General features: G+C 49.1%; 2 protein-coding genes across 5 annotated transcripts; one reads left to right on the top strand and one right to left on the bottom strand.

Moving 5' to 3' along the window:
• Positions 1-242: 242 nt before the first annotated feature.
• On the bottom strand, positions 243-10,967 carry LOC133137090 (monoacylglycerol/Diacylglycerol O-acyltransferase-like). 4 transcript variants are annotated; one of them, XM_061255119.1, is made up of 7 exons: positions 10,923-10,967; positions 8,766-9,152; positions 7,783-7,950; positions 5,650-5,843; positions 4,913-4,973; positions 3,856-3,995; positions 243-3,316 (listed from the first exon to the last, which is right to left on the bottom strand). In XM_061255119.1, the coding sequence occupies exons 2-7, from the start codon at positions 9,076-9,078 to the stop codon at positions 3,212-3,214; spliced, it is 981 nt and encodes a 326-aa protein (XP_061111103.1). In that variant the 5' UTR covers positions 9,079-9,152; positions 10,923-10,967; the 3' UTR covers positions 243-3,211. The 4 variants fall into 4 exon arrangements, with proteins under 4 accessions (XP_061111103.1, XP_061111104.1, XP_061111105.1 ...); XM_061255120.1 differs by lacking the exon at positions 10,923-10,967 and adding an exon at positions 10,414-10,916; XM_061255121.1 differs by lacking the exon at positions 10,923-10,967 and adding an exon at positions 10,571-10,916.
• On the top strand, positions 10,506-26,335 carry tgs1 (trimethylguanosine synthase 1). The gene is made up of 14 exons (XM_061254382.1): positions 10,506-11,296; positions 11,547-11,626; positions 12,346-12,500; positions 13,146-13,355; positions 13,521-14,037; positions 15,104-15,245; positions 15,757-15,843; positions 17,011-17,152; positions 19,995-20,322; positions 20,675-20,842; positions 22,714-22,857; positions 23,149-23,365; positions 25,364-25,442; positions 26,038-26,335. The coding sequence occupies exons 1-14, from the start codon at positions 11,187-11,189 to the stop codon at positions 26,149-26,151; spliced, it is 2,493 nt and encodes an 830-aa protein (XP_061110366.1). The 5' UTR covers positions 10,506-11,186; the 3' UTR covers positions 26,152-26,335.
• Positions 26,336-26,601: the final 266 nt, after the last annotated feature.

Below are 26,601 nucleotides of genomic sequence, written 5' to 3'. Positions count from 1 at the left end.
CCGACCGAAATTACCGGCTGTTCCAGGGTATCTTTCTTGGTAGGAAGCTCATAATTACGAGCTTCTGAGGTATCCGGAGCACAGCATTCCCTCTTCGATCTCGGAAGTGTCGCCGTGCAAGACTCCCCCCTCCAGCCGAACTCTCCTCACCAACAGTTTAAACCGTTAAAACACGAAGGTGAAACCGTCGCCATTCACAGAAGTGAGACTGCCCCAAACATTTAGCGCAAAACATTCTTTATTTTACAATACGATTTGAAAAATTATACATTTATTGCAGAAGCTGTACAATGGGTCACCTTACATAAAAAGGCACAAGTGTTTTTCAACATGTTATGACAAGGTTTTTAAAAAAATCAAACATTAATTACACAATTTTTTTACAAATTTAAATAAAGGAATGTCACATATATTTGGGCAAATGATGATACCATTTTGTGAACACGGTTATTAACGTCAACACCAAAGACTTATTACCTGGGTAAGGAAGAAGGCAGGCCGAAGTCCTCTCCGCATTGACCTTTGACCCCCTTCATCCTAATTTAAAACGATCTCTCCACCGTCAGCCAGGCATTAAACTGGCTGCAGTGGACACACACACACACACACACACACACACACACACACACACACACACACACACACACACACACACACACACACACACACACACACACACACACACACACACACACACACACACGCTGTCATGACCACCGACCCGGACTCTGGCCCCCAGACCTGGCTGCGTTCCCGCCAAAATCGCTGCACCTTCCCCTGCGACCAGTTCCCCTGGTCACCATCAGCCCTCGGTGGTGCCAACATCACTACATCACCGCCCACACAAGGCCCGCGTGAAGCCAACGTCAGGCGCCCCAATCAAAGATGGCCGCCAGCATCCATATTGTATACAGCGACGTGCCGGTGACCAACCCCGCCCATGATAACAATAAGGGCCGATGGGGTTAGAAAGGGGCGAAGTCGCAGGCTTCAGACGGGGGGGAATCGGTTATGGAGACGTAAGAAAGCTCTGGTGCAGGCTAGCACAGCTGTGGAGAAGGCAGCCATTGTGGAGAGGAGCAGGCGTTCCGGAGCAGGGACTGCTGGGAGGCGCCTCTGCGCTCGCCTTGGCGCCCTCTACTGGCGGAGAGGGGGTACTGCCGCTGCTTGGCCAGGCTCCCTCCGGCTGCAGTGAACGTGTGCCACAGAGCCAACACGGATGACAATATTTCACACAAGACAGGAAATATCTCTGCGAAGTTTGGTCTGGGAGGAGCGGAAAATATATGGGCTGACTTTGGGACATTCTTAAAAAAAATCACCGAATAAGAATCATACTCAGGAAAATTTACATTAGAAATGAACATCAGATTTATAGATCAACTGTAGCCACTATAAAGCAATCGTCATATAAAAGTGCATTACTGATTTTATTCCTCACTTCCACAGTAGATGAACATTACAATATTGATTCATTTAATCTCTTCTGATGGCAAAAAAACATATGGTCCCTGAAATTACTAAGAATAAGTAAGAACTAAGAATAGCCCTCAGTTTTTCGGGTTGGTCAATCAGCGAATCTCCCCAAAAATCAACAAGAAAGGAAATGAGAAATCTGAGAGGAAGTGTCTGAAACAGCTTTTGTCTCGTAGGGAGGAAGTTCGGCCTGAAAATAAATTTGTCCCGACAGGGGAAGTGCCAAGGAACTGCAGAAGTTTAGAGTCTGAATGTGAAGCCAACATGGATGAGAAGGAGAGGTTATGGTATGCATTTGAGCCAACATGGAGGCAATAGGAAACATCACCATATGCATTTGAGCCAACATGGAGGCATTATAGCAGGGTATGGTATGCATTTGAGCCAACATAGAGGCATTATAACAGGTTATGGTATGCATTTGAGCCAACATGGAGGCATTAGAACTGGTTATGATATGCACTTGAGCCAACATGGCGGCAATAGGAAACATAACAGCACGTATTTCAGCCAACATGGAGGCAATAGGAGAGGTCACAGTAAGCACTTGAGCCAACATGGAGGCATTCGGACGGATCTCTGCCTGAGATGTTGTGAAATAAGGTGCAATGTTGCAGCTATTTAAAGGCCGGTTCAGATCTGAAAGTGATATAGCTGATGAGATGGCTTCAGAAAGTTCTCAGGAGAAACAGACTTTTAGGGCTTTTTGCTACCTGAGGTCTCCAGAATCCAATGCGTCAAGTCTCGAGTCCAGAGTTAGATGGACCCCTCAACCGACTGAAAAGTCACTGCTACTGAAACTGTCATTTGTTACCCACGGTTTTCATTTGAGAACTTGAAGTCTGTACTTAATCTAAGAAAAGCTTTCCTTTCTCATCCACACTGCTCTTACAGTTTGATCTGGACTTGGCTTGAAGGACCTTTGGGGAGGGAGATCAGGTTCGTCCTCTCCACACAACTCTGAAAGAGGTTTGATTCTCAACTCAACCAACAGCTCAAAACCTCCATTAAAACTCGCATCTAATTTCTCAGAAGCAGAAGATCTAAGATGCACATTGTCCAAATAGAGGACCGGTCCTCTTGCTCTCTCCACATTACCAAGTGCATCTCTCAAAGTCCGCTCATACAGAAGGTGCTTAGATAGCAGAGCAAACACAATTAAATTAATTTTTTTACTCCATAAAAATCAGAGGTTTAAAATCAAGTAAATATACAATACTTAAAACAGTAAAATAATAAATGATCTCGCATTGAATGATTGTCCTGCAAAGAGCTCCTCTCCCCGTTCTGCTCCTGAAATCAGGCATCACCCACGGGCTCAGGAGGAGCTGAGGACCTCTGGGGTCTGAGCTTCAGCACGGCAGAGGAGCTGCTGTGTACCTGACGGGACCCTTATGAACAGCTCACGCTCTCTCAGGTCCTCTCTGCTGTAGTGGGTTCTTTAGTACGATACTGCGGGTTCCTCAGTACTGTCACTGGCTTCTCTGTACTATACTGCTGCTTCTCATGTGCTGTACTACACTGTTCTATACTGGGTAGGGTTCCTGTGTGCTATTCTGCTGGTGCTGCATCAGGTTCCTCTGTAATGTGGGTTCCTCTATGCTGTCGTGGGTTCTGTAATGTGGGTTCCTCTATGCTCTAGCGGGTTCTGTACTGTGGTAGCGGGTTCTGTACTGTGAGTTCCTCTCTGCTGTAGTGGGTTCCTCTGTACTGTATTGCAGGTTCCTCCGCGTCCTCAGTCTTGTTTGTGTCCGGTGGAGAACCGTTCCAGGAGCGCCTGCAGAACGTTCCCCGGGATCCTCTGGTGCCGGTCGATCAGATCCTGCACAGCCTGCTGGGCCTGGAGCAGAACCACAGGCGCATCACTTCCTGTTCTGCCAGGGTGCGACAGTAGAGCTCCGATACTCTGGGCCTCCCCGTTAAAGAGCCTCATAGAGCCTCATAGAACCTCATACTGCCGCTATATACTGTCCGCATGAGGCGTTATTAATGATGAATACTGAGAAGTAATGAAAAAATTAATGACAGCAGCAAATGAACAAAACTGCAACACCTAAAAGCAGCAGTAATGTGTACGCTTGTCTCTGTATTGTTTGCAATATCTTGTTTAAGGAGGGTGAGGGGGGTGAGGGTAAGAGGGTGAGGGTTGGAGGGGAGGGGGTGAGAGGAGGGGGGTCAGGGGGGAGAGAGAGGTGAGGGGGGTCAGGGGGGAGAGAGAGGTGAGGGGGGTTATGGTAAGAGGGTGAGGGTTGGAGGGTAGGGAGGGGAGGGGGTGAGAGGAGGGGGGTCAGGGGGGCGAGAGAGGTGAGGGGGGTCAGGGGGGAGAGAGAGGTGAGGGGGGTCAGGGGGGTGAGAGAGGTGAGGGGGGTGGGGAGGCACCTTGTCAGCCAGCTCGGCTGCAGTGAGGTTGGGGTCGTAGGGGATGGGGTCGCCCAGGTAGGTCCGGAACTTGACGGGAAACCCTCCGTACACCGGCGCCACGGGCAGCCGAAAGCGCTCGTACAGCCAGCGGTACGGCCCTGCAGGGCGAGGAGAACACACCTGGAGCCTCACTATCTCAGCCCCACTGATATCCATATCAATATCATCATCATCTTCATCATCATCATCATCATCATCATCATCATCATCATCATCATCATCATCCCCAACTGCATAATCACATCAATATCAATGTCTTCATCATCATCATCATCATCATCATCCCCAACTGCATAATCACATCCATATCAATATCATCATCATCATCATCTTCATCATCATCATCATCCCCAACTGCATAATCACATCCATATCAATATCTTCATCATCATCATCATTATCATCTGCATCATCATCATCATCATCATTATCCCCAACTGCATAATCACATCAATATCAATGTCTTCATCATCATCATCATCATCATCATTATCCCCAACTGCATAATCACATCAATATCAATGTCTTCTTCATCATCATCATCATCATCATCATCATCATTATCCCCAACTGCATAATCACATCAATATCAATGTCTTCATCATCATCATCATCATCATCTTCTTCTTCATCATCATCATCAATATCAATGTCATCTTCATCATCATCATCATCATCATCCCACCCTCTACATTTATTATCAATAAAAATATCATCATCATCATCATCATTATTATCCCCGACTCCATAATCACATCCAGATCAATGTCATCATCATCATCATCATCAATATCTGCATCTTCATCATCATCATCTTCATCCCAACCTCTACATTCATTATCAATAAAAATATCATCATCATCATCATCACCACCTCATTGTTGGTCCTACAGCACTCACAGGTGTGTACTATAGTATGTGTAACAGTCCAGGGCCAGTCAGCTTGTGTGTCTGCTGAGATTGGGTTAGCAAACAAGGATAGCAAACAAGCCAGAAAAATAATATTTCAGCTTACTCAGATTCCCAAGCGATCGGAATCCTTCTCGGAGATTCTGAGTGAACATCGGAATTATGGGCTGGGAGAGTGGAAAAGAGGAAGGCTTATCAAAATCAGTCAAATTCATAAAAACAAAATTCATAAAAACATATTTCCTGAGAAGCCCTACCAAGAGGCACTTTAGTTTAGAGTCCTCGGTGACCAACCTCCTCCCAAACCCCATAACACTACAGTTATTTTGGCTGAACGATTTCATCCAAAGGGACTTACAGTTGATTAGACTAAGCAGAGGTCAATCCTCTGTGGAGCAATGTGGGGTGAAGGGCCTTGCTGAAGGGCCCAACAGCTGCCCTAATCTTATTGTGGATACACTGGGGCCTGAACCACCAACCTTCCAGGTCCCAGTCATGCACCTTATCCACAGCGCCAGTGACCTTCACCCCTGGTCCTGCAGAACCTCAGGAAGTGCAGGTTTTTGTTTTAGCCTTAATACCAGCAACCAATCCACACCATGTGAGGTGTGTTAACCGTGCAATCGACTGCTTTCATTGATCAATTAACCCTGCGGCTCTCCAGGACCAGGAGTGAAGACCACTGCACTTGGCTGTAGGCTATAAGCTGCCCCAGTTTGGTGACATTGGCTCAGGTAAGAGGTAAGAGCGGTCGTCTGGCAGTCGGAAGGTTGCCGGTTGCCACCCCCCCCTCGTCCCCCGGTGGGGTCCCCCCCTCGTCCCCCCGTTGCGCCCCTCTCTCACCGCTCTGGAGTCGAGGGCGACCTGGGCGAAGCCCTGCCGCCGGCCCCACAGCAGGGGGTACGTCTCGTCGCTGAACAGCGCCTCCCGCAGGCCGCCGGGGGAGATGGCCAGGAGGTGGCCCGCCTGCAGGGCCCTCACACACTCCTCCCGGGGCCCGTGGAGCACGCTGAACACCTCCAGGAGCAGCCGGAACCCTGCACAGAACCCACAGAACACACAAACACGCTGAACACCTGCAGGAGCAGCCGGAACCCTGCACAGAACCCACTGAACACACAAACACCTGCAGGAGCAGCCGGAACCCTGCACAGAACCCACAGAACACACAAACACGCTGAACACCTGCAGGAGCAGCCAGAACCCTGCACAGAACCCACAGAACACACAAACACCTGCAGGAGCAGCCGGAACCCTGCACAGAACCCACAGAACACACAAACACGCTGAACACCTGCAGGAGCAGCCGGAACCCTGCACAGAACCCACAGAACACACAAACACCTTCAGGAGCAGCCGGAACCCTGCACAGAACCCACAGAACACACAAACACGCTGAACACCTGCAGGAGCAGCTGGAACCCTGCACAGAACCCACAGGACACACAAACACACTGAACACCTGCAGGAGCAGCTGGAACCCTGCACAGAACCCACAGAACACACAGAACCCACAGAACACACAGAACACACAGAACACACAGAACACACAGAACACACAGAACCCACAGAACACACAGAACGCCCAAAACAGCCAGAACTCAGGGCCTCTGCACTCACACATACAGCCACAGTGGAACCACATTTCAGGGCTCAAATGACCCAAACGTACCCTGAAAGAACAGTCATGTACTGCACTCTGAGCCGAAAGAGCGGGAAACACAGCACAGCCCCAGCCAGTGAGCAAACTAGGGCTGTCACAATTCAGCTCCATCATGATACATTACGATAGCGATACTCTGAACAACGATACAATGTGATATGATTTCTCTTCATTTATAACCACGAGATATGATTAATAACGTTTAATCACAGTGTGATCTGACGCTATGAGCTCTGTTGCAGTTTTAACCGTTAGATTTGAGAGACACCCCCCCTCCCGACTCCACCACCTGTTAGGAGATCAAATAACAACAGATGAAATAACAGATTAACTTTCAAAGTTAAGAAGTGTGTCTCGTAACATCAGTGCCTGGATCTGCCTAAATAAAGGTTTGCCATGTAAATGAACAATTTGTCGTGATATGATTCGATTCATAAATGTCACATCGGTGCAGCTGTATCATGACGTTTCAATCAATGTTTCACTCCACCGCCAGAGCACAATCACTCCAGAACCATACTGTGAGTGCCACAACAGACGATGTACCCAAACATGCACATTACACCTGTGAATCCACACAGCGGCTTCATTACCACAGGGACTACATCTCAGCCCCAGTAGGGCTGACATGGGAGCAGGTCTGTATTTAAACCCAGCGGTGATATGCACAATTCACCTAATCCAGGTCGTCAGTCAAGACCCTTTGATTATGTAAATGACTGGGTTAATTAAATAACTAAGAGCAGAAGAGTCCACTCGCAATCGACAGTAGGTAAAATACAGAGGCTATGGTGAAGTTTATGTGCCAACAGCGCCTCACTGTGGCGACGGAGGGGAATGCATGCAGAGCATGGCTGCCGCCCGTTTTCAAAGGAACCACCCTGCCTCCATCAGTCCAGTTCGCTGTTTAGTATGGATTTCAACAACGATCGTATCAGTGTCACCACAAAAGAAAAAAAAGGCACATTCAAAATTACAATCACTTAACGGATGCCTCTTTTCCAGGTAACTAGCAAACGAACATCAATGTTCGTCTCAGGAACACAACAGTGTGATATGACCAAGAAGGCCCCTTTACAATCAATACATGTAAAGTTAACCAAACAAACTAACAATTCAAACTAACAAAAGTAAAGTACCACAATAGTTAACCAAACAAGAAAATGAATTTAGAGCATTGTATGATATTTGTATGATATACAAATATCAAACAATATTCTTTTTTGACCACAGCACCCAAGGCTTCGGAGAGCACTGGTTGAAGCGAATTAATCCCGTCGCACCCATCTTCCCAGAACAAAGACGAGGTTTACCTGGAACCTTGAACACGAAGTGGTCGGCGACCGCGTGGCACATTCTTCCCTTCTGCAGGATCACCTTGGCCAGGAAGTAGTAGTAGTCGATGGGGATGGCTCCATGGTAGTAAACGATGACAGCCGGCCCCTTATCCGGAATCTTCTCCAGACCATGGATCTCGTAGCCTGCAGAGAGACAGGGCCTTCGGTCAGGGTGCCGGAGCTCCCCTCCCCAAAAAGATAACCAAAAAATCGACGATTTTCATAAAGCACCACAATGCGGGCCAGCTGATTTAGGATCCATACGCGAACATTATCTATTACATTAGTTATTTAGCTGAGGCTTTTATCCACAGCGACTTGCAGTTGAATAGACCAGGAAGGGACTAATCCCCCCCTGGAGCAATGCGGGGTTAAGGGCCCAACAGCCGTGTGGATCCCATCGTGGCTACACCAGGGGCTTGAACCACCAACCTTCTGGGTCAGTCATGTAGTTTAGGTACTAGACTCCACGCCACTCCATTGAGGCTACATGCTACGGGCTTACACCATCTATTACCAGCAAACAAGGCACAACTGATATTAGATCAACACTCTGTGTGGCACTGAAGTGGACAGGCTGGCAGTTGGAGTGACAGTTTATATACAGGCCAACAAAAAAAGATGCATAGTGGAAATCTGCTATTCTAGATCTATAAACATACACGCAATACACACAGGCACACCAAGCGAGGTCACAACCACACAAAATAGACATCACCAGCAGCCAGCCAAGGGCCAGAGTTGGGCCCAATAAAATTTATATTCAGCCAATTCAGGAAGAGAACTTAGACCCAACTTACGAAAGGGAAAAAAAAATATCCAAACAGGATGAAAGGGACATTTCTAAAAGACCTTTTCATGAATCAAACGGCAATTCACGTCCCCTGAATTAACCCCGGAAAGTGGTCAGGACGAACCCAAAACGGTTGAAGGTGTTTTTGGGGGGTTTTTTTTTTTACCGTGCCAGATCTTCCCGTGTCCGTCCCACAGCGTGGCCAGCGTCTTGCGGGCGCCGTCCCACAGGTTGTTGGAGTAGGCCTCGCGCAGCTGGTTCTTGCGCTTGTAGACGTGGAGGAAGAGGATGGAGAGGTAGACGAACAGCAGGATGAAGCCCGGCAGGATGAAGACCACGGCCAGCGGGGTGAACACCCACAGCAGGTAGTCCAGGTAGCTGAGGTAGCCTTGCAAATCATCGAGCCCCAACCACTCCTCCCACAGGCAGGAGAGGTAGCCGCCTGATCCAAGGTCAGTCATGTCGGGAGTCGAGAGCATCCGATGTGGGGATTCGGAACCTAGGCTGAGCCCACATCAGCCGTGCTGGGGACAACTTCTGCCACAAGGCAGACCTAAAATTAGCGGAGATTAATGCGTTTTTAAGGCAAGTGAGAGAGGGGCAACAGACAGTACAAAGCGCTACATCTCTGAACCGGTCCAGAATACTCGATTATAGGGAGCAATATGCGGAGACCATTGTAGGAAATACACCAAAAAGCTGACCAATGCTACTGGAACAGGGTTCATTTAATTTTCATTCTTGTTTATCTGACTCCAAAAGAGAAGTCTCAACTGCTCCTCGGTTCTAACAGTTCAACAAAAGAACTGCAAATGTCTTCCAATAGTGTGGCTCTATACAATCGCGATCTAACTGTGTAGACACTGACAAGCCTGTGGCCTGTATGGCCTAAAATGATGTATCTTGTGACGGCACTGGTGTATAGGCGAGTAGGTGCAGGTATCCTAGGTTGTCTGTCTGTTAGGACTCAACTGCTAAGTGTGCAGTGGTGCGAGTCAACAGGATGCAGGTTCAAGGTGCAATATGAATGGCTATACACAAATGGTTGTATTAGGGAGACTCCTCGAACCGTTCCACGTTTCCCTCTATACACCCAGGGTTTACAGGAAAACAACAAATCATCAAATGAAGAGTCACAAGACGGCGGAAACAACGAAGGTCCTGCTGATGTTATCTCTGCACGTCCGCCAGCACGGCCAAATGACGTCGAACAAACCTGGTTAACCTTTGTAGCACAGCGATATGCTGACTCACAGGTAACTTGCAGTACCTGGGGTTTATCTCTAAATGGTGTTTCAAGATCTTTATTCAGCAACCAGTGTACTGCACCACCAATGACACCAAACTATTTTCCACAAAATTACCAAACACTGTATGTGGAAACCCCACGGTTTATACAGCACTATTTCACCTCAACAGTTCTGGGAGCATTCCACTGAGGTGGCAGAATTGTGCAGAGGCAGCACAATGATGGGTGCAATAGTCCTGTATTGACGAGCAGTAACTCTTCGTCAAGCCTTGCTGAGCATGTGCCGACATGGCTAACACAGTTTTCTTTTGGGGGTCTGCAGAGAGGCACACTCATGTAAAATTCCCTACACCAGCAGACCACAGACACATCCCCCCCCCCCCAAAGCGGCTATGGCTAATGTAATCAATATCATTCAACCAAACAGAGGACATTTCAAGTGTACACATTCCAGGTTCTGAGACGTGATTTATCGTAGGAATCTTGGCTGTGTATGTGAAGTTATTACGTTACCAATTACTTAAAAATCATAATAGCAAATAATCCGAGTTTAACATTAACTCACGATGAAAATGTTTTCCCTCTATAACGAAACGTTGCCACGTCTACTGCACGTCATCTTTGTACACTTGTACTTTGGTGAGACAGGAAGACGACCAACATAGCAGGTACAGAAGTCGCTGGACATCATCTCGGCATAGCGTTATCCCTGTTTTGCATACCTGGCCGTTTTGCAAAACAAAGTTGAACAGCTTGCTGGTTAACTGAAGCTAAGCCAAAGACGCAACCACGACGAGTTAGTTAAAATAACGAACTATCTTCGTAAATAACTAATCAAGGAGCTGTCTCTAGCTAACGTTATAGCACTGGCACTCACTGTCAGAGTAGTATGTTAGCTGTTAACCAAGTAAATACTAACTCAACAAGCCATGACGAAAGCGACAGATTTCAACACAAGCTAGCAACCTATTTAGTTACCTAACTAGCCTATAGGCGTCGTTATATTGAACAACACCGCTCGCTACGCTAAAGTAATCACTTTGCAATCGCTGACTACGCGGTGGGTTCACTCACCCCTCTTGGTCATCTCCGGTTCCGAATAACTTTTCTTTCTTTTCGGTTTTCGGTTCCGGTTGACATTGACATGTCACGTGACGCAAACAGGAACTCGGGCGCAAGATTTTGAACTTCCTTTAGCAAGCTACATGTGAGCGATGAGTGGGGTCGAACAGCTACAGCGAATATTGTTTTCCACATTTTTAAACTAAATTATAATGTTAAAACCCATTTGTACCTGACGCTGAATATTACCCGGCGCTATAACTCGCTTGTTCAGTGATGGGGGGTAATCATAAGATTACCAGTGTGATTGCTGAAATATTTTTCAACCCCAGGGGCGTTGATGAAGATAAGACGATTCATTGCTTATGTTCAAGAGCCTTTGCACAGTAAGTAATTGTGAGCTTTTTCAATAGTGCCTTCAGCTCTGATGACCGATATCGATAGTTTGCATCCTTGGTAACAACTACTGAAATTTGACACGGGCATTCCTAAGTGGGCCTAGACTCACAATGAATGTCAAAGCTAACGTTGTCGTTTTCAGGTCAGAGCAGTAGCCCACGCTTAAAGTGGTTGATTTTTAAATGGTCGTTTTTGAATGGTACGAACATTCGCTTGTTCGTTGTTTCCCTCCGGCAGGGATAGAGAGTGGTACCGTTGGGGCTGGAAGACGCGCTCTGTGGACCCAGAGGCCGCGGAGGATGATGGGGAAGGTATTGGTGAGCTGGTTTATCTTTCAATGCCTCAAGTGTGACTTTATTTTTTATACTCTGAATAAGAAAATAGATATCTGTAATTCATTTTTACTTGTCATAATTACATTCTTGCAAGTAAGAACTTTATTTTTAGTTGTCCTAATTCATATTGAAGACATATATGCTTAATATATTTTGACTGGTCATATGTTATCATTTACTTGCATTGAATTTCCCTTTCTCTTATCCACAATTCAGTTGTTACCCGGATAAATTACTAGGATAAATGAAAGATATCTACATTGAATTTCTGTCCCGTAAAACATTCCAGGTCCACGTATCCATAATTCAATTTTGACATGTAATTGTATGCATGCATTGCCATGCCTTGCATCAATATACACGGAGTAGCAAAGTAGTCACAGAATAGTCTGATCCGTATTGGTGATGCGTAGCTATGGCTACTGCACACAAAACCAGTCCTCCCAGTAAACTGCGTGGACACGGTGCCAGTACAGCACAGTGCCAGCCGCACTGGGATCATCGGTTGTGAAACTGCTTCAGCTGGGATCACGTGTTCAGAAGTGACCGCATTTCACGGCCAACTGAAGGCGTTTCCATTTGAATGGGCAGCGTTTGTGCTTCTCTAACCGTTTATGTAACGGTTCCGCGGTTGGGCAAGCCTTCGATCTGAAGGGAAAGGTGCTGTTTAAAAAACGAACATTGACTTGATCTGCTTTCAGAAGGAGAGGAAGAGCGGGGACAGTGGCAGCAGCAGGAGGAGGAAGAGGAGAGGGCGTGGGAGGAAGAGGAGGAGGACATTGATGAGGAGGCCTCGCTCATGGTCAGCATGGGTCTGCCCCTGGCCTTCTCCAGCTCATCACAGAGGAAGCGGGAGGTGGGTCTGCCCCTCACGCACACCTGCGCCAGCCCCAGGTCTGACCCTCACACACACCTGCACCAGACCCAGGTCTGCCCCTCACACACACCTGCACCAGACCCACACCTGTCCCTCACACACACCTGCGCCAGCCCCACACCTGTCCCTCACAGACTTGTCCCTCACGCACACCTGCACCAGACCCACACCTGACCCTCACGCACACCTGCACCAGCCCCACACCTGTCCCTCACGCACCTGACCCTCACGCACACCTGCACCAGCCCCACACCTGTCCCTCACGCACACCTGCACCAGCCCCAGGTCTGACCCTCACACACACCTGCACCAGCCCCAGGTCTGACCCTCACACACACCTGCACCAGCCCCAGGTCTGACCCCGAGCCAGACCCCGAGCCAGACCTGGGTCAAATGCAGGCCTGTGTGGATACATACATGTGTGCAGTAATGGCTCATGGTGGGGGAGAACCTGCTAATTAGTAGAGCTAGTCATTCAGTCATTCAGTCATTCAGTCAGTCATTCAGTCGACTTTATTATCCCGGGGTGGGGAAATTCATTTGGCTCCAACACTCTATACAGAGTGACTTAAAAACATCAGCATACAGCATATGAATAATTCTTGCCGCGTTCCCTTCCCGCAGCGGAAACCTCACCACAGACAGAACGGCGTGAGGGGGAGGAGGTGTGGCTCTCACTGGGAGGAGGAGCCCGAGGCCCCGCCCACTCAGGAGGTCCTGTGTGATGGACAGGCTCAGGCGTTGGGACCGGGGCCGGAGGAAGGACACGCCCCCAGGGGTCAGGAGGGCCCGTGTGACGGACAGGGCACTGAGACGGCGGAGGAGGGGCAGGAGGTGGGGCAGGAGGAGGGGCAGGGGGTGGGGCAGGAGGAGGGGCAGGAGGCGAGGCAGGAGGAGGGGCAGGAGATGGGGCAGGAGGCGGGGCAGGAGGAGGGGCAGGAGATGGGGCAGGAGGCGGGGCAGGAGGAGGGGCAGGAGATGGGGCAGGAGGAGGGGCAGGAGGCGGGGCAGGAGGAGGGACTCGCCCCGGGAGCGTCTCAGGGCTGGGATCTCTACTGGGCCCAGCAGGGCAGCTCTCTCCTCTGGCAGGCCTGGCTGGAGACGCACCCGCAGTACTGCAGTGACCAGCAGGGGGCGCCCTGGGACAGCCCGGACAGCAGCAGCGAATGGGAGCTCCACTACAGCCAGACCTACCAGCGCTACTGGGAGGAGTACCGCTACTGGTGCGGTCAGGGCTGGACCGTGGCCGACGGCCAGGAGGAGGAGGAGGAGGCGGGGCCAGGGCCGCTGGACACGCCCTCCGGGGACTCTGCGATTGGAGGAGCCCCACGGGCAGAGGAGGAAGCGGCAGATCTCATTGGACAGCTGAGCCTGCATAGCTCGGGGGGACGTGAGGCGACTGGCCGTTGTCGCGGTGACGGGCGGGGCGAGGAGCCCTGTTGCCACGGCGACGAGCCGTGCGACGGCGGCAACCGTAAACGGACGTCCTCCGGCCGGACGAGCTCCGGCCCAACCGGTGAGAGAACGCCGCTGTCCGCCATTTTAGAAAACGGCGCCTTTCGGTTTCCATTTGTGTAGCCGTTTTTAACAGAGGACTGTCTCAGAGACCTTTTACAGCAGTGATCCTCACTCCTGGTCCTGGAGAGCCACAGGGTGTGCGGCTCTCCAGGCCCAGGGAGGATTAGCTGCTTCACAGAGTAACAGAAGGGCCAAAAGGCAAAGGGCCAACACCGCGCCAGAGCCACAAAATGGCCGCTCCAGGTGGTTAAAAACCCCTCAGCCGGGGGAAAGACCCTCAAACTCCCCGATGGAGTACCTTTCCCACAGTCTGAACTCTTCTGATGTGAAATACTCTCCTGGAACTTTCTGAAAGCAAAATAGCAATATTTTGACGACATAAGAATAATAATAATAAAAATAATAATAATAATGTTTTTTATTTTTGGATGCACAAAATGGAAGTTCTCATGTCTGTGGTTTACTGTGGCCCATACTGCCCTGTTTTACATTACAGCACAAATGCAAAGTACAGCCCGGCACAGATGACAATGCATGAATAAATGCTTCTTTTATTTAACAACCTGCATGATATTTTCACTTAAACGCCAGCATCTGCAGTGGACGTGATGGTTGAGTGATTTACCTGATAAATGTTTTTTCTTTTATAAATTGTACTGCTGTTGTAGTTGCCCCTCTCTTTACCTGGCTGTTCTGTAGACTCTCTCCTCTTGGCATGCCTGGCGGTTTCTCAGGTCATGCTGTGCTCTGGTTCTCTGTGTACATCAAAGAGCTTCTGCACCTTTGGTGGGCCAGAGCAGACTGTACCTAATCCGTATGTAATATTTCTGTCTGTCAGAGGGTTGCCCTGACTACGGTTCTCCGCCAAGGACCAGATCAGAGGACGTTCCCAGAATTCAGTATTCTTTCAATGTGGGATTTCTCTGTTTCTCCACTTGTCATTTGTAATTGGAGACGCATAAAACCGGTCTTACTTCACAGAGAGTCATAGCTCAGGACAAAAATGTTGCTGTGTACTTGTAGTGTGTCTTCTTGGGTATTCATTACAGAACCTGTTCCTCCAGAATCCAGCCAGGGTTCCAGCAGCTTAGCAAGAGCACCTGGCCAGCTGGAGAATGCCACTTCGAACAATCGCAACAACAGCGACGACGATGATGAAGATGATGACGGCCCTCCAGACAAAATCGGAGTGAAGATCAAGAGGAGGCATGTTGTTTTTCCGCACTCAGAATACCTTTCTCATTCCGAAGCTTCTGTGTATGTTTGTTTAACCCCTAAGATATAATCCAGTCCCGTCTGAATAGATAGGATGAGGCTTTAGTGTTCATGTGCCCTGGGCTGTGTTGAGTTTTTAAAGTTGCGTTAAAGGTACAATAGGTAAGATTGTTGTGTTATAAAACATTGTTAAATCCCTTCCTATCATTGAGAAAGGCTCGCTGACATGTTGACTCACCCTCTGCCTGTGTTTATGGTCCTTAAATAATTCAACCTAACATTGGTTGAAACTTGGCTCTAATTGCCACAGCCAATGGTGTTTCAACGTCAGCACGTTCACAGAGAAGGGGGAGGGATAAACAGAGTTGTGGTTTGAGGGCGTTTGTTGCTGCATTTCCTCTCTTGACCGTTAGAAGTCCAAAATGACCCATCGTACCTTTATTGTGTCTCCTGTGTGTGGCATGTTGTGTGTTAACTGCCTCTGTTTCCCGCCTCTGTGCAGTCACGAGCTGGACGAGGAGGAGAGCCCACACACGCGTGTGCAGGAGGCCTGGAGCCGGCTGGGCCTAAAACACGGACCCAATCCAGCGTGAGTCCGGCCCCGCACGCGCGAGAGCGCCATCTAGTGGACCGCCCTGCACACAGCAGCCGGAGCATTCAGCACGGGAACCTGTTCTGATTTGAATGCGAGTCAAAGGGAGTTTTCTCCATTGAGCTTTTGAGCCATTTCACTCACCGAAAAACCAAGGCTGTGCTGAACAACTGCATGAGTCATTCCATGTGGAAACGGCCAGTTTGAGAAAAACCTCACACCTCATAGCCTCACCACTGTTTTTTTTCCCTGTGAATCATACTTAGGTTCTGAGTTATGCCTCTTTACCAAACATAAATAATAGCAAAAAATACACTCACAAATTAAAATGTCATTTTAGAGCATTTTCACCAGCCTGCAAATCCTGTTATAATAAAGGAGTGTACCTCTCCCCCCTTAAATTCAAGAAATGTCTTGATTTCTGTTGTCTCTAAACCTGAAAAACCTGCGTGCCCAAATATGTTGTTTGGAGGGGTTTTTTGCTTATTACATATTTATAGTGCCAAAATTGGGGTTTATTTGAGGAAATGCATAGTGGTTTGGACAATTGTATACATGACGATGTAGAAATAACAGGATTTATAGACTTGTAGAAGGTACATTTGTGAGACTGACCTTCGCTGGAGTTGGCACCCGCAACAACCAGACACAGCTTGAGCTGCCGGGATGGCCATGTGGGATCAGTATCAGGCAGACCATCCTCCCCTGGAGCAATGCAGGGTTAAGGGCCTTGCTCAAGGGCCCAATGGCTGTGCGGATCTTATTGTGGCTACCCCGGGGATCGAACCACCGACCTTGCGGGTCCCAGTCATGTGCCTTAACCACTATGCTACAGGCCGCCCTCAGCAAAGTTAATTTTGCTGCTAAAATGTTTTCTGTCTTAAAGGACAGCTTACAAGTCTATGAATCCCCATGATTGGGTGGGAACTGTTTACCAATCACTCATTCATTTGAACCAATCAAAAGAACCCCTCACCAACCAATCAAAAAGATCCAATCTCTTCAGGACGAACACAATGACTAGTACAAAATCGTGCAATATTATTTACTATATGTGACTTTGTGTATTAATCTGTTGAAGTCCCATATACTCAATAATACTGTGTATAACCATAATTTAATGAAGTGATACTTTTAGTGTTATAACCACTGTTCTATCTGCAGGTTTGAGAGCACCTTGAAGTTTAAAAGGGGCGGGGCAGGTCGGAGCCGAAAACCACAGAACAAGCACATCTTTTTCACAGAGGAGGCAGACGCCACCGAGCCCCAGACCAGCGAGCCCCAGACCAGCAAAACCCTCCGCCAGGTAACGCCTCGAAGCTGGCTGCGGTGCTCCGTGTTTTTGGGGTGTTGGGTGTAATGTGGGTGTATTATGGCTGTGTTATGGGTGTATTGTGGGTGTATTATGGGTGATGGGTGTGTTATGGGTGTTGGGTGTATTACGGGTGTATTATGGGTGTTGGGTGTATTACGGGTATATTACGGGTGTGTTATGGGTGTTGGGTATATTACGGGTGTGTTATGGGTGTTGGGTGTGTTATGGGTGTTGGGTGTGTTATGGGTGTTGGGTGTATTATGGGTGTTGGGTGTATTACGGGTATATTACGGGTGTGTTATGGGTGTTGGGTGTATTACGGGTGTATTACGGGTGTGTTATGGGTGTGTTATGGGTGTTGGGTGTGTTACGGGTGTTGGGTGTATTACGGGTGTGTTATGGGTGTTGGGTGTGTTACGGGTGTATTATGGGTGTTGGGTGTATTACGGGTGTGTTATGGGTGTTGGGTGTATTACGGGTGTGTTATGGGTGTATTATGGGTGTTGGGTGTGTTACGGGTGTTGGGTGTATTACGGGTGTGTTATGGGTGTGTTACGGGTGTATTACGGGTGTATTACGGGTGTGTTATGGGTGTTGGGTGTATTATGGGTGTTGGGTGTATTACGGGTGTATTATGGGTGTTGGGTGTATTACAGGTGTGTTATGGGTGTTGGGTGTATTACGGGTGTATTATGGGTATTGGGTGTATTACGGGTGTGTTATGGGTGCATTACGGGTGTTGGGTGTATTACGGATGTGTTACGGGTGTGTTATTGGTGTATTACGGGTGTGTTATGGGTGTATTATGGGTGTTGGGTGTATTACGGGTGTGTTACGGGTGTGTTATGGGTGTATTATGGGTGTATTACGGGTGTGTTATGGGTGTATTATGGGTGTTGGGTGTATTACGGGTGTGTTATTGGTGTATTACGGGTGTGTTATGGGTGTTGGGTGTATTATGGGTGTTGGGTGTATTACGGGTGTATTATGGGTGTTGGGTGTATTACAGGTGTGTTATGGGTGTTGGGTGTATTACGGGTGTATTATGGGTATTGGGTGTATTACGGGTGTGTTATGGGTGCATTACGGGTGTTGGGTGTATTACGGATGTGTTACGGGTGTGTTATTGGTGTATTACGGGTGTGTTATGGGTGTATTATGGGTGTTGGGTGTATTACGGGTGTGTTATGGGTGTATTATGGGTGTATTACGGGTGTGTTATGGGTGTATTATGGGTGTTGGGTGTATTACGGGTGTGTTATGGGTGTATTATGGGTGTTGGGTGTTTTACGGGTGTGTTATGGGTGTGTTATGGGTGTGTTATGGGTGTGTTACGGGTGTATTATGGGTGTTGGGTGTATTACGGGTGTGTTACGGGTGTATTATGGGTGTTGGGTGTTTTACGGGTGTGTTATGGGTGTATTATGGGTGTTGGGTGTATTACGGGTGTGTTACGGGTGTATTATGGGTGTTGGGTGTATTACGGGTGTGTTACGGGTGTATTATGGGTGTTGGGTGTATTACGGGTGTGTTATGGGTGTATTATGGGTGTTGGGTGTTTTACGGGTGTGTTATGGGTGTATTATGGGTGTTGGGTGTATTACGGGTGTGTTATGGGTGTATTACGGGTGTATTACGGGTGTGTTACGGGTGTATTATGGGTGTTGGGTGTATTACGGGTGTGTTATGGGTGTATTATGGGTGTTGGGTGTTTTACGGGTGTGTTATGGGTGTATTATGGGTGTTGGGTGTATTACGGGTGTGTTACGGGTGTGTTATGGGTGTATTACGGGTGTGTTATGGGTGTGTTATGGGTGTTGGGTGTATTACGGGTGTATTACGGGTGTGTTATTGGTGTATTACGGGTGTGTTATGGGTGTATTATGGGTGTTGGGTGTATTACGGGTGTGTTACGGGTGTGTTATTGGTGTATTACGGGTGTGTTATGGGTGTATTATGGGTGTTGGGTGTATTACGGGTGTGTTATGGGTGTATTATGGGTGTTGGGTGTATTACGGGTGTGTTACGGGTGTGTTATGGGTGTATTATGGGTGTTGGGTGTATTACGGGTGTGTTACGGGTGTGTTATTGGTGTATTACGGGTGTGTTATGGGTGTATTATGGGTGTTGGGTGTATTACGGGTGTGTTACGGGTGTGTTATGGGTGTATTACGGGTGTGTTATGGGTGTGTTATGGGTGTTGGGTGTATTACGGGTGTATTACGGGTGTGTTATTGGTGTATTACGGGTGTGTTATGGGTGTATTATGGGTGTTGGGTGTATTACGGGTGTGTTACGGGTGTGTTATTGGTGTATTACGGGTGTGTTATGGGTGTATTATGGGTGTTGGGTGTATTACGGGTGTGTTATGGGTGTATTATGGGTGTTGGGTGTATTACGGGTGTGTTACGGGTGTGTTATGGGTGTATTATGGGTGTTGGGTGTATTACGGGTGTGTTACGGGTGTGTTATTGGTGTATTACGGGTGTGTTATGGGTGTATTATGGGTGTTGGGTGTGTTACGGGTGTGTTATGGGTGTATTATGGGTGTTGGGTGTGTTACGGGTGTGTTACGGGTGTATTACGGGTGTATTACGGGTGTGTTATGGGTGTGTTACGGGTGTGTTATGGGTGTATTATGGGTGTTGGGTGTGTTACGGGTGTGTTATGGGTGTATTATGGGTGTTGGGTGTGTTACGGGTGTGTTACGGGTGTATTACGGGTGTATTACGGGTGTGTTATGGGTGTGTTACGGGTGTGTTATGGGTGTATTATGGGTGTTGGGTATGTTACGGGTGTGTTATGGGTGTACGCCCTGGTTTCCGGCCCTCAGGTGCGGAGCTTCTTGAATCGCGTTCAGAGTGACGGGGGGGAGCTGGGGGCGTCAGCCGGGGTGGTGCGTGAGGAAGATGAGAAGAAGAGTGAGGAAGAACAGGATGAAGACGCGGGTCAGAGGCCTGAGGAAGAGGAGGGGGAGGATGATGAGGAAGAGCGACACGCGGAAGCTGAAACCTTTGCCGCGCCCTCTGAAGCCCCGCCCCCCCAGCGCCCTTTCCTGAGGACAGACAGTGATGGGGAGGACGACGCCCACGGGAGGGAACTGCAGTCACTGGACGTCCCAGACTACCTTCTGCCCGACGCACCCAATGAGCAGGGCAAGGGTGAGTGTGCAGTGTGTACACTGTGAGTATGGAGTGTGTACACTGAGTATGGAGTGTGTGCACTGTGAGTATGGAGTGTGTGCACTGTGAGTATGGAGTGCATATGTGTGGTATGTAGCGTGTATGTGTGGTATGTAGTATGTATGTAGCGTGTATGTGTGGTATGTAGTGTGTATGTAGCGTGTATGTGTGGTATGTAGTGTGTATGTAGTATGTGTATGTGTGGTATGTAGTGTGTATGTAGTATGTGTATGTGTGGTATGTAGTGTGTATGTGTGGTGCGGTTTTGGCAGACGGGAGTTGATGCGCAGACGGGAGTTGATGCGCTCTCTCTCTCGTTTATCCTCCACAGCTTCCTGCTGTAAGAAGAAGGCGAAGAACAGGAAGAAGAAGAAGAAGAATCAGAGGAAAGATGTGGAGGTTCCGCCCGAGATCGCCGCAGAACCGGACCTGGCCAAGTACTGGGTCCAGCGGTACCGCCTGTTCTCCCGATTCGACGACGGCATCAAACTGGACCACGGTGAGTGAGCCTGGGACTTGAACTGCAGGTTTAGCTCCAGTCCTGGAGGGCCACAGTGTCTGCAGGTTTAACTCGAGTCCTGGAGGGCCACAGTGTCTGCAGGTTTAACTCCAGTCCTGGAGGGCCACAGTGTCTGCAGGTTTAACTCCAGTCCTGGAGGGCCACAGTGTCTGCAGGTTTAACTCCAGTCCTGGAGGGCCGCAGTGTCTGCAGGTTTCCCTGCTCAGTTAGCGCCCATTTGTTTAGATGCCCTTGCTTCTGATTGGTGGGCTTCCCGGCACGCTGTACACAATCGGCCTATCAGAAGCCATGGCAACAGCCTTTCGGTTCATAAAAGGGTCTGGAATGTCGGCCTCTAGGCCTTCTTCACAACCGCGGCCGATTCCGTTCAAGGAGTTTGTGCTTCTGCTCTGCATTTCCTCCTTTGGCTCGATCATTTTCTTGATGTAACAGGTTTCAAGCGGTCCAGTCGTGCGTGTCCTTTGAAAATCTCAAGGACTCAAGAGCTTCCCAGCCCTGTCTGTAATAGTCTCCGCACCGGCCTTCTACACCACGTCCCCCCGCTTTCTCCGTTTCTGGGTAGAGGCGTTGATCGGGGCTCAGTTTTCACACAAACCCCTCTTATCACGTCTCGTGAGAACTTGTTTCTCAAACGTTTCGAGTGCTTTCTCTCCCTCGCTCTCTCCCTGCCCCTTTCATGCGTTTCGGTTGTTGGCGTGTCGCTTGGCTTTCTCCTAATAAGAGCGCAATGATGAACGTCACGGAGGTGTAGTCCCGTCTGCAGTCTCCGCCAGCGAGCATTCTGGATTCTGTGTGATGCGATCAGACGCAGAACCCCTCCGGTTTATTCATGAGAACCCGCGCAGAGACGCGATCCTCCTCGCGGAAAGGAGTCTGACGCCGCGGATGAAATCCGTTCCCCTCTTTGACACGCCGCCGCGCGGATGTCGTTCGGCACTGCGAGCCGCTGCTCTGCGATCGATCCCGACGCTTGTTCTTTCCCCAGCAGGAGCTGAAAGTCAGCGTGCCTTTCGCGAGCTTCATTCCGTCACGAGCGTCAGGGTAACTGTGCCCTGTGGGTAGAGGCAAAACTGCTCTCGCCAAAAAAACATCTGCAACGGGCCTTGTGTTGGATTCTAACCAGCATTCAGGGAGCAGTGCGCCTCGCTCAGGAAGCTGCTGTCCCCTGGTGGCAGGGATATGTAACTGCACTTCAGCCCATTCGATATATGCACTGCAGCTGCCTTAATGGAACAGAAATGTTTTCTGTCTGTGTGTGTATGTTTGTGCTCACATGTGCATGCGTCTCGTTCACACATAGGGCTGGTTAATGCATCTCTTTCAAACATGCAGTACTGGTAAATGTGTCTCGTTCACACACACAGGGCTGGTTAATGCAACTCATTCAAACACGCAGTACTGGTAAATGTGTCTCGTTCACACACACACACAGGCCTGGTTAATGTGTCTCGTTAACACACACAGAGGCCTGGTTAATGTGTCTCGTTCACACACACAGGGGGCTGGTTAATGTGTCACATTCACACACACACACAGGGCTGGTTAATGTGTCTCGTTAACACACACACAGGGCTGGTTAATGTGTCTCGTTCACACACACACACACACACAGGGCTGGTTAATGTGTCTCATTCACACACACACAGAGGGCTGGTTAACGCGTCTCGTTCACACACACAGAGGGCTGGTTAACGCGTCTCGTTCACACACACAGAGGGCTGGTTAACGTGTCTCGTTCACACACACAGAGGGCTGGTTAACGTGTCTCGTTCACACACACACAGGGCTGGTTAACGTGTCTCGTTCACACACACAGAGGGCTGGTTAACGCATCTCGTTCACACACACAGAGGGCTGGTTCTCGGTGACTCCGGAGAAGATCGCGCACCACATCGCCCTGCGGGTGCAGCAGAGCGGCCCCTCTGACATCATCGTCGATGCGTTCTGCGGCGTGGGAGGGAATGCCATCCAGTTCGCCCTCACCGGGAAGAGAGGTACGGCCCTGTCCCGCCCGTCTGCAGGCATCGGTCACGTCCCCTGAATCTCCTTTCGCTACGCTTGAAGAGATTAAGCATCTTAAGTGTTTCCTCCTAACTTTTATCTTTTTAAAAGGGATGGAATCAATCCGGTTGCCCTTCTTTGAACCTTTTCCAGTGCCTCTATATCTTTCTGGAAGAGGTTCAAAGAAGGGCAACCAGATTGACTCCCTTCACGAAGACGAACGTTAAAGTGTAAAATACACATGTATTCTGTGTGTGTCTGTGTGTGTGTGTGTGTGTGTGCAGTGATAGCCGTAGACATTGACCCTGTGCGGCTGGCCCTGGCTCAGCACAACGCGGGCGTGTACGGGGTGTCCGAGCGCATCGACTTCCTGCAGGGAGACTTCCTGCAGCTGGCCCCCCGCCTGAGGGCCGACGTGGTGTTCCTCAGCCCCCCCTGGGGCGGGCCGGACTACCTCAGCGCTGACGTCTTCGACATCCAGACCATGATGTGTCCCGATGGATATCCTTTCAGCTGTGTACACCCCTATACACGCCACGTAGCCACCACTGCCCCTATACACGCCCCCACTACCCCCATACACGTCACGTAGCCACTACTGCCCCTATACACGCCCCCACTACCCCCATACACATCACATAGCCACTACTGCCCCTATACACGCCCCCACTACCCCTATACACGTCACATAGCCACCACTGCCCCTATACACGCCCCCACTACCCCTATACACGCCCCCACTACCCCTATACACGCCCCCACTACCCCCATACACATCACATAGCCACTACTGCCCCTATACACGCCCCCACTACCCCTATACACGTCACATAGCCACCACTGCCCCTATACACGCCCCCACTACCCCCATACACGTCACGTAGTAAGCAGTGTTTGGATAGTTCACTTTGGTCACTTTTGCTCTGTTTGTTTGTTTATTTGTTCTCAAAAAAAAAAAAAAAGGCCCTCCTTATCTTTGTTGTACAGGTAGCAGTTGAAATTGTACTTCCCTCTAGGGTCTTTCAGCGAACTTATCCCCGGTTATGGGTATGCACTTTGTTGTAATGTAAATGTAATGTAACATAGCCACTACTGCCCCTATACACGCCCCCACTACCCCTATACATGTCACATAGCCACTACTGCCCCTATACACGCCCCCACTACCCCTATACACGTCACATAGCCACTACTGCCCCTATACACGCCCCCACTACCCCCATACACATCACATAGCCACTACTGCCCCTATACACGCCCCCACTACCCCTATACACGTCACATAGCCACTACTGCCCCTATACACGCCCCCACTACCCCCATACACATCACATAGCCACTACTGCCCCTATACACACCCCCACTACCCCTATACACGTCACATAGCCACTACTGCCCCTATACACGCCCCCACTACCCCCATACACGTCACATAGCCACTACTGCCCCTATACACACCCCCACTACCCCTATACACGTCACATAGCCACTACTGCCCCTATACACGCCCCCACTACCCCCATACACGTCACATAGCCACTACTGCCCCTATACACACCCCCACTACCCCTATACATGTCACATAGCCACTACTGCCCCTATACACGCCCCCACTACCCCCATACACGTCACATAGCCACTACTGCCCCTATACACGCCCCCACTACCCCTATACACGCCCCCACTACCCCTATACACGCCCCCACTACCCCCATACACATCACATAGCCACTACTGCCCCTATACATGCCCCCACTACCCCATACACGTCACATAGCCACTACTGCCCCTTTACACGCCCCCACTACCCCCATACACATCACATAGCCACTACTGCCCCTATACACGCCCCCACTACCCCCATACACATCACATAGCCACTACTGCCCCTATACATGCCCCCACTACCCCCATACACATCACATAGCCACTACTGCCCCTATACACGCCCCCACTACCCCTATACATGTCACATAGTAAGCAGTGTTTGGATAGTTCACTTTGGTCACTTTTGCTCTGTTTGTTTGTTTATTTGTTCTCAAAAAAAAAAAAAAAAAAAAAAAAGGCTTTGTTGTAATGTAAATGTAATGTAACATAGCCACTACTGCCCCTATACACGCCCCCACTACCCCCATACACGTCACATAGCCACTACTGCCCCTATACACACCCCCACTACCCCTATACACGTCACATAGCCACTACTGCCCCTATACACGCCCCCACTACCCCCATACACGTCACATAGCCACTACTGCCCCTATACACACCCCCACTACCCCTATACATGTCACATAGCCACTACTGCCCCTATACACGCCCCCACTACCCCCATACACGTCACATAGCCACTGCTAACCCTGCACAATCTGCCATTACAGATCTCCTGGTCGATTTATTGTCTCGTAGTTTGTTTCTTTCTAACTGTCTTTAAACATTTGTTCCAGAAAACATATTTGTTCCCCTTGTATGAAATGCTTTTTTCCTTAGCGGGTTTACTTTTGAAATTTTCAGACTCGCCAAGCTTATTTCGGAAAACATTGTGTACTTCCTCCCCCGGAATGCTGATGTGGATCAAGTAAGACCCCCCCCACACACACCCCCCCACCACCACCACCCCATCACCCCTCGCGGAAAGCTTCAGCCAAAATTGCAGTGCTGATCTCAGACCAAGTTTAGCCTGTTTGCTCGTAGTGGGGGAGGTTCAGATGAACGCAGGGGAAAGCCGGTTCCGGAATCAGCTGCAATCGTTCGCTGAGTTGGCTTTCTCAATACATGAGTGCATGACGATGACCACATCCCAAACCCGCCTCTCCTCCTCGGACTGGTTATATCCCACAGCTGTCTCTCCTTGCCAAAATCTAAATTTTCCCACATCAAAGATTCTAAATCACATTTTGAACTGTGTCGCCGTCGCAGGGCTGCACACGGGAGTTAACCCCCCCCCCCTAACATAATGATCTGTTTCTTTTTATGGTTCTTTTAAAACTTGGTCGGATTTTATTTCGCTGAATGGCCATTTTAGCTCTCTCCGCCCTCCCCCATCTCCGTGTGTTTGGAGTGCGCTTGACCGTGGACAGTGCCATGATTTGTACATTGAACCGTAACGTCCGATGAGCGTGAGAGCTGTGGGTGGGATCTTACTGACGAGGTTTCCCGGTTTCTGTTCGCAGATCGCCTCCCTGGCGGGACCCGGAGGAAGGGTAGAAGTCGAGCAGAACTTCCTCAACAGAAAGTTAAAGACCATAACGGCGTACTTCGGCAATTTGATTCAGTCTGACTCTTAAGATCGCCATGCCGGCTGCCTTGGCTGTGTGCCGCTTAAACTGTAAATTGCTGTAAATTGAAATTATGTACTAGAGATTATTTTAGTTCATGCGTCCTATTGGATTCTGTTTTATATTTTCCGTTTTTTAGATTTTACAATGTATTGTCTTGTATTTCATAATAAAATTAATCGTGTCATTTGCAGTGGCGTGGCGTATTTTTTAACCTATTTTTGTAGTATCTTCTCTTTTCGCTCAGTTTGTGAGTTTTCGTCGCAATTTAAGCAAAGCGTGTGACATTGTGCCATAACGCGTTAATTTTACGCAGGGTGGACATCGTTCATAAAACGTCTCATTGGGACACGCGAACACACTAATTATTATCCCTTTATTGAGACAGGTGGTCTTATCTTTGTGGTGTTCTTAGCACTTGAATCTGTACTTCCTTCTAGGGTCTTTCAGTGCATTTAT

The sequence above is a fragment of the Conger conger genome, chromosome 9 (genome assembly GCF_963514075.1).
Source record: "Conger conger chromosome 9, fConCon1.1, whole genome shotgun sequence".
In the NCBI taxonomy this organism is placed as follows: domain Eukaryota; kingdom Metazoa; phylum Chordata; class Actinopteri; order Anguilliformes; family Congridae; genus Conger; species Conger conger.
Note: the sequence above shows the minus strand (reverse complement) of the source record. Positions and strands in the feature narration are given on the sequence as shown.

Excerpts from the sequence above, each read along its gene's own strand:
- LOC133137090 (XM_061255119.1), bottom strand. The coding sequence starts at position 9,078 with ATGCTCTCGACTCCCGACATGACTGACCTTGGATCAGGCGGCTACCTC. Across the intron at positions 7,951-8,765 it reads ACACGGGAAGATCTGGCACG|GCTACGAGATCCATGGTCTG; the intron begins GTAAAAAAAAAA and ends GTCTCTCTGCAG. Across the intron at positions 3,996-4,912 it reads CCGATCGCTTGGGAATCTGA|GGCCGTACCGCTGGCTGTAC; the intron begins GTAAGCTGAAAT and ends CTCGCCCTGCAG.
- tgs1 (XM_061254382.1), top strand. The coding sequence starts at position 11,187 with ATGGGGGGTAATCATAAGATTACCAGTGTGATTGCTGAAATATTTTTC. Across the intron at positions 14,038-15,103 it reads GACGAGCTCCGGCCCAACCG|AATCCAGCCAGGGTTCCAGC; the intron begins GTGAGAGAACGC and ends CTGTTCCTCCAG. Across the intron at positions 17,153-19,994 it reads CCAGCAAAACCCTCCGCCAG|GTGCGGAGCTTCTTGAATCG; the intron begins GTAACGCCTCGA and ends TCCGGCCCTCAG.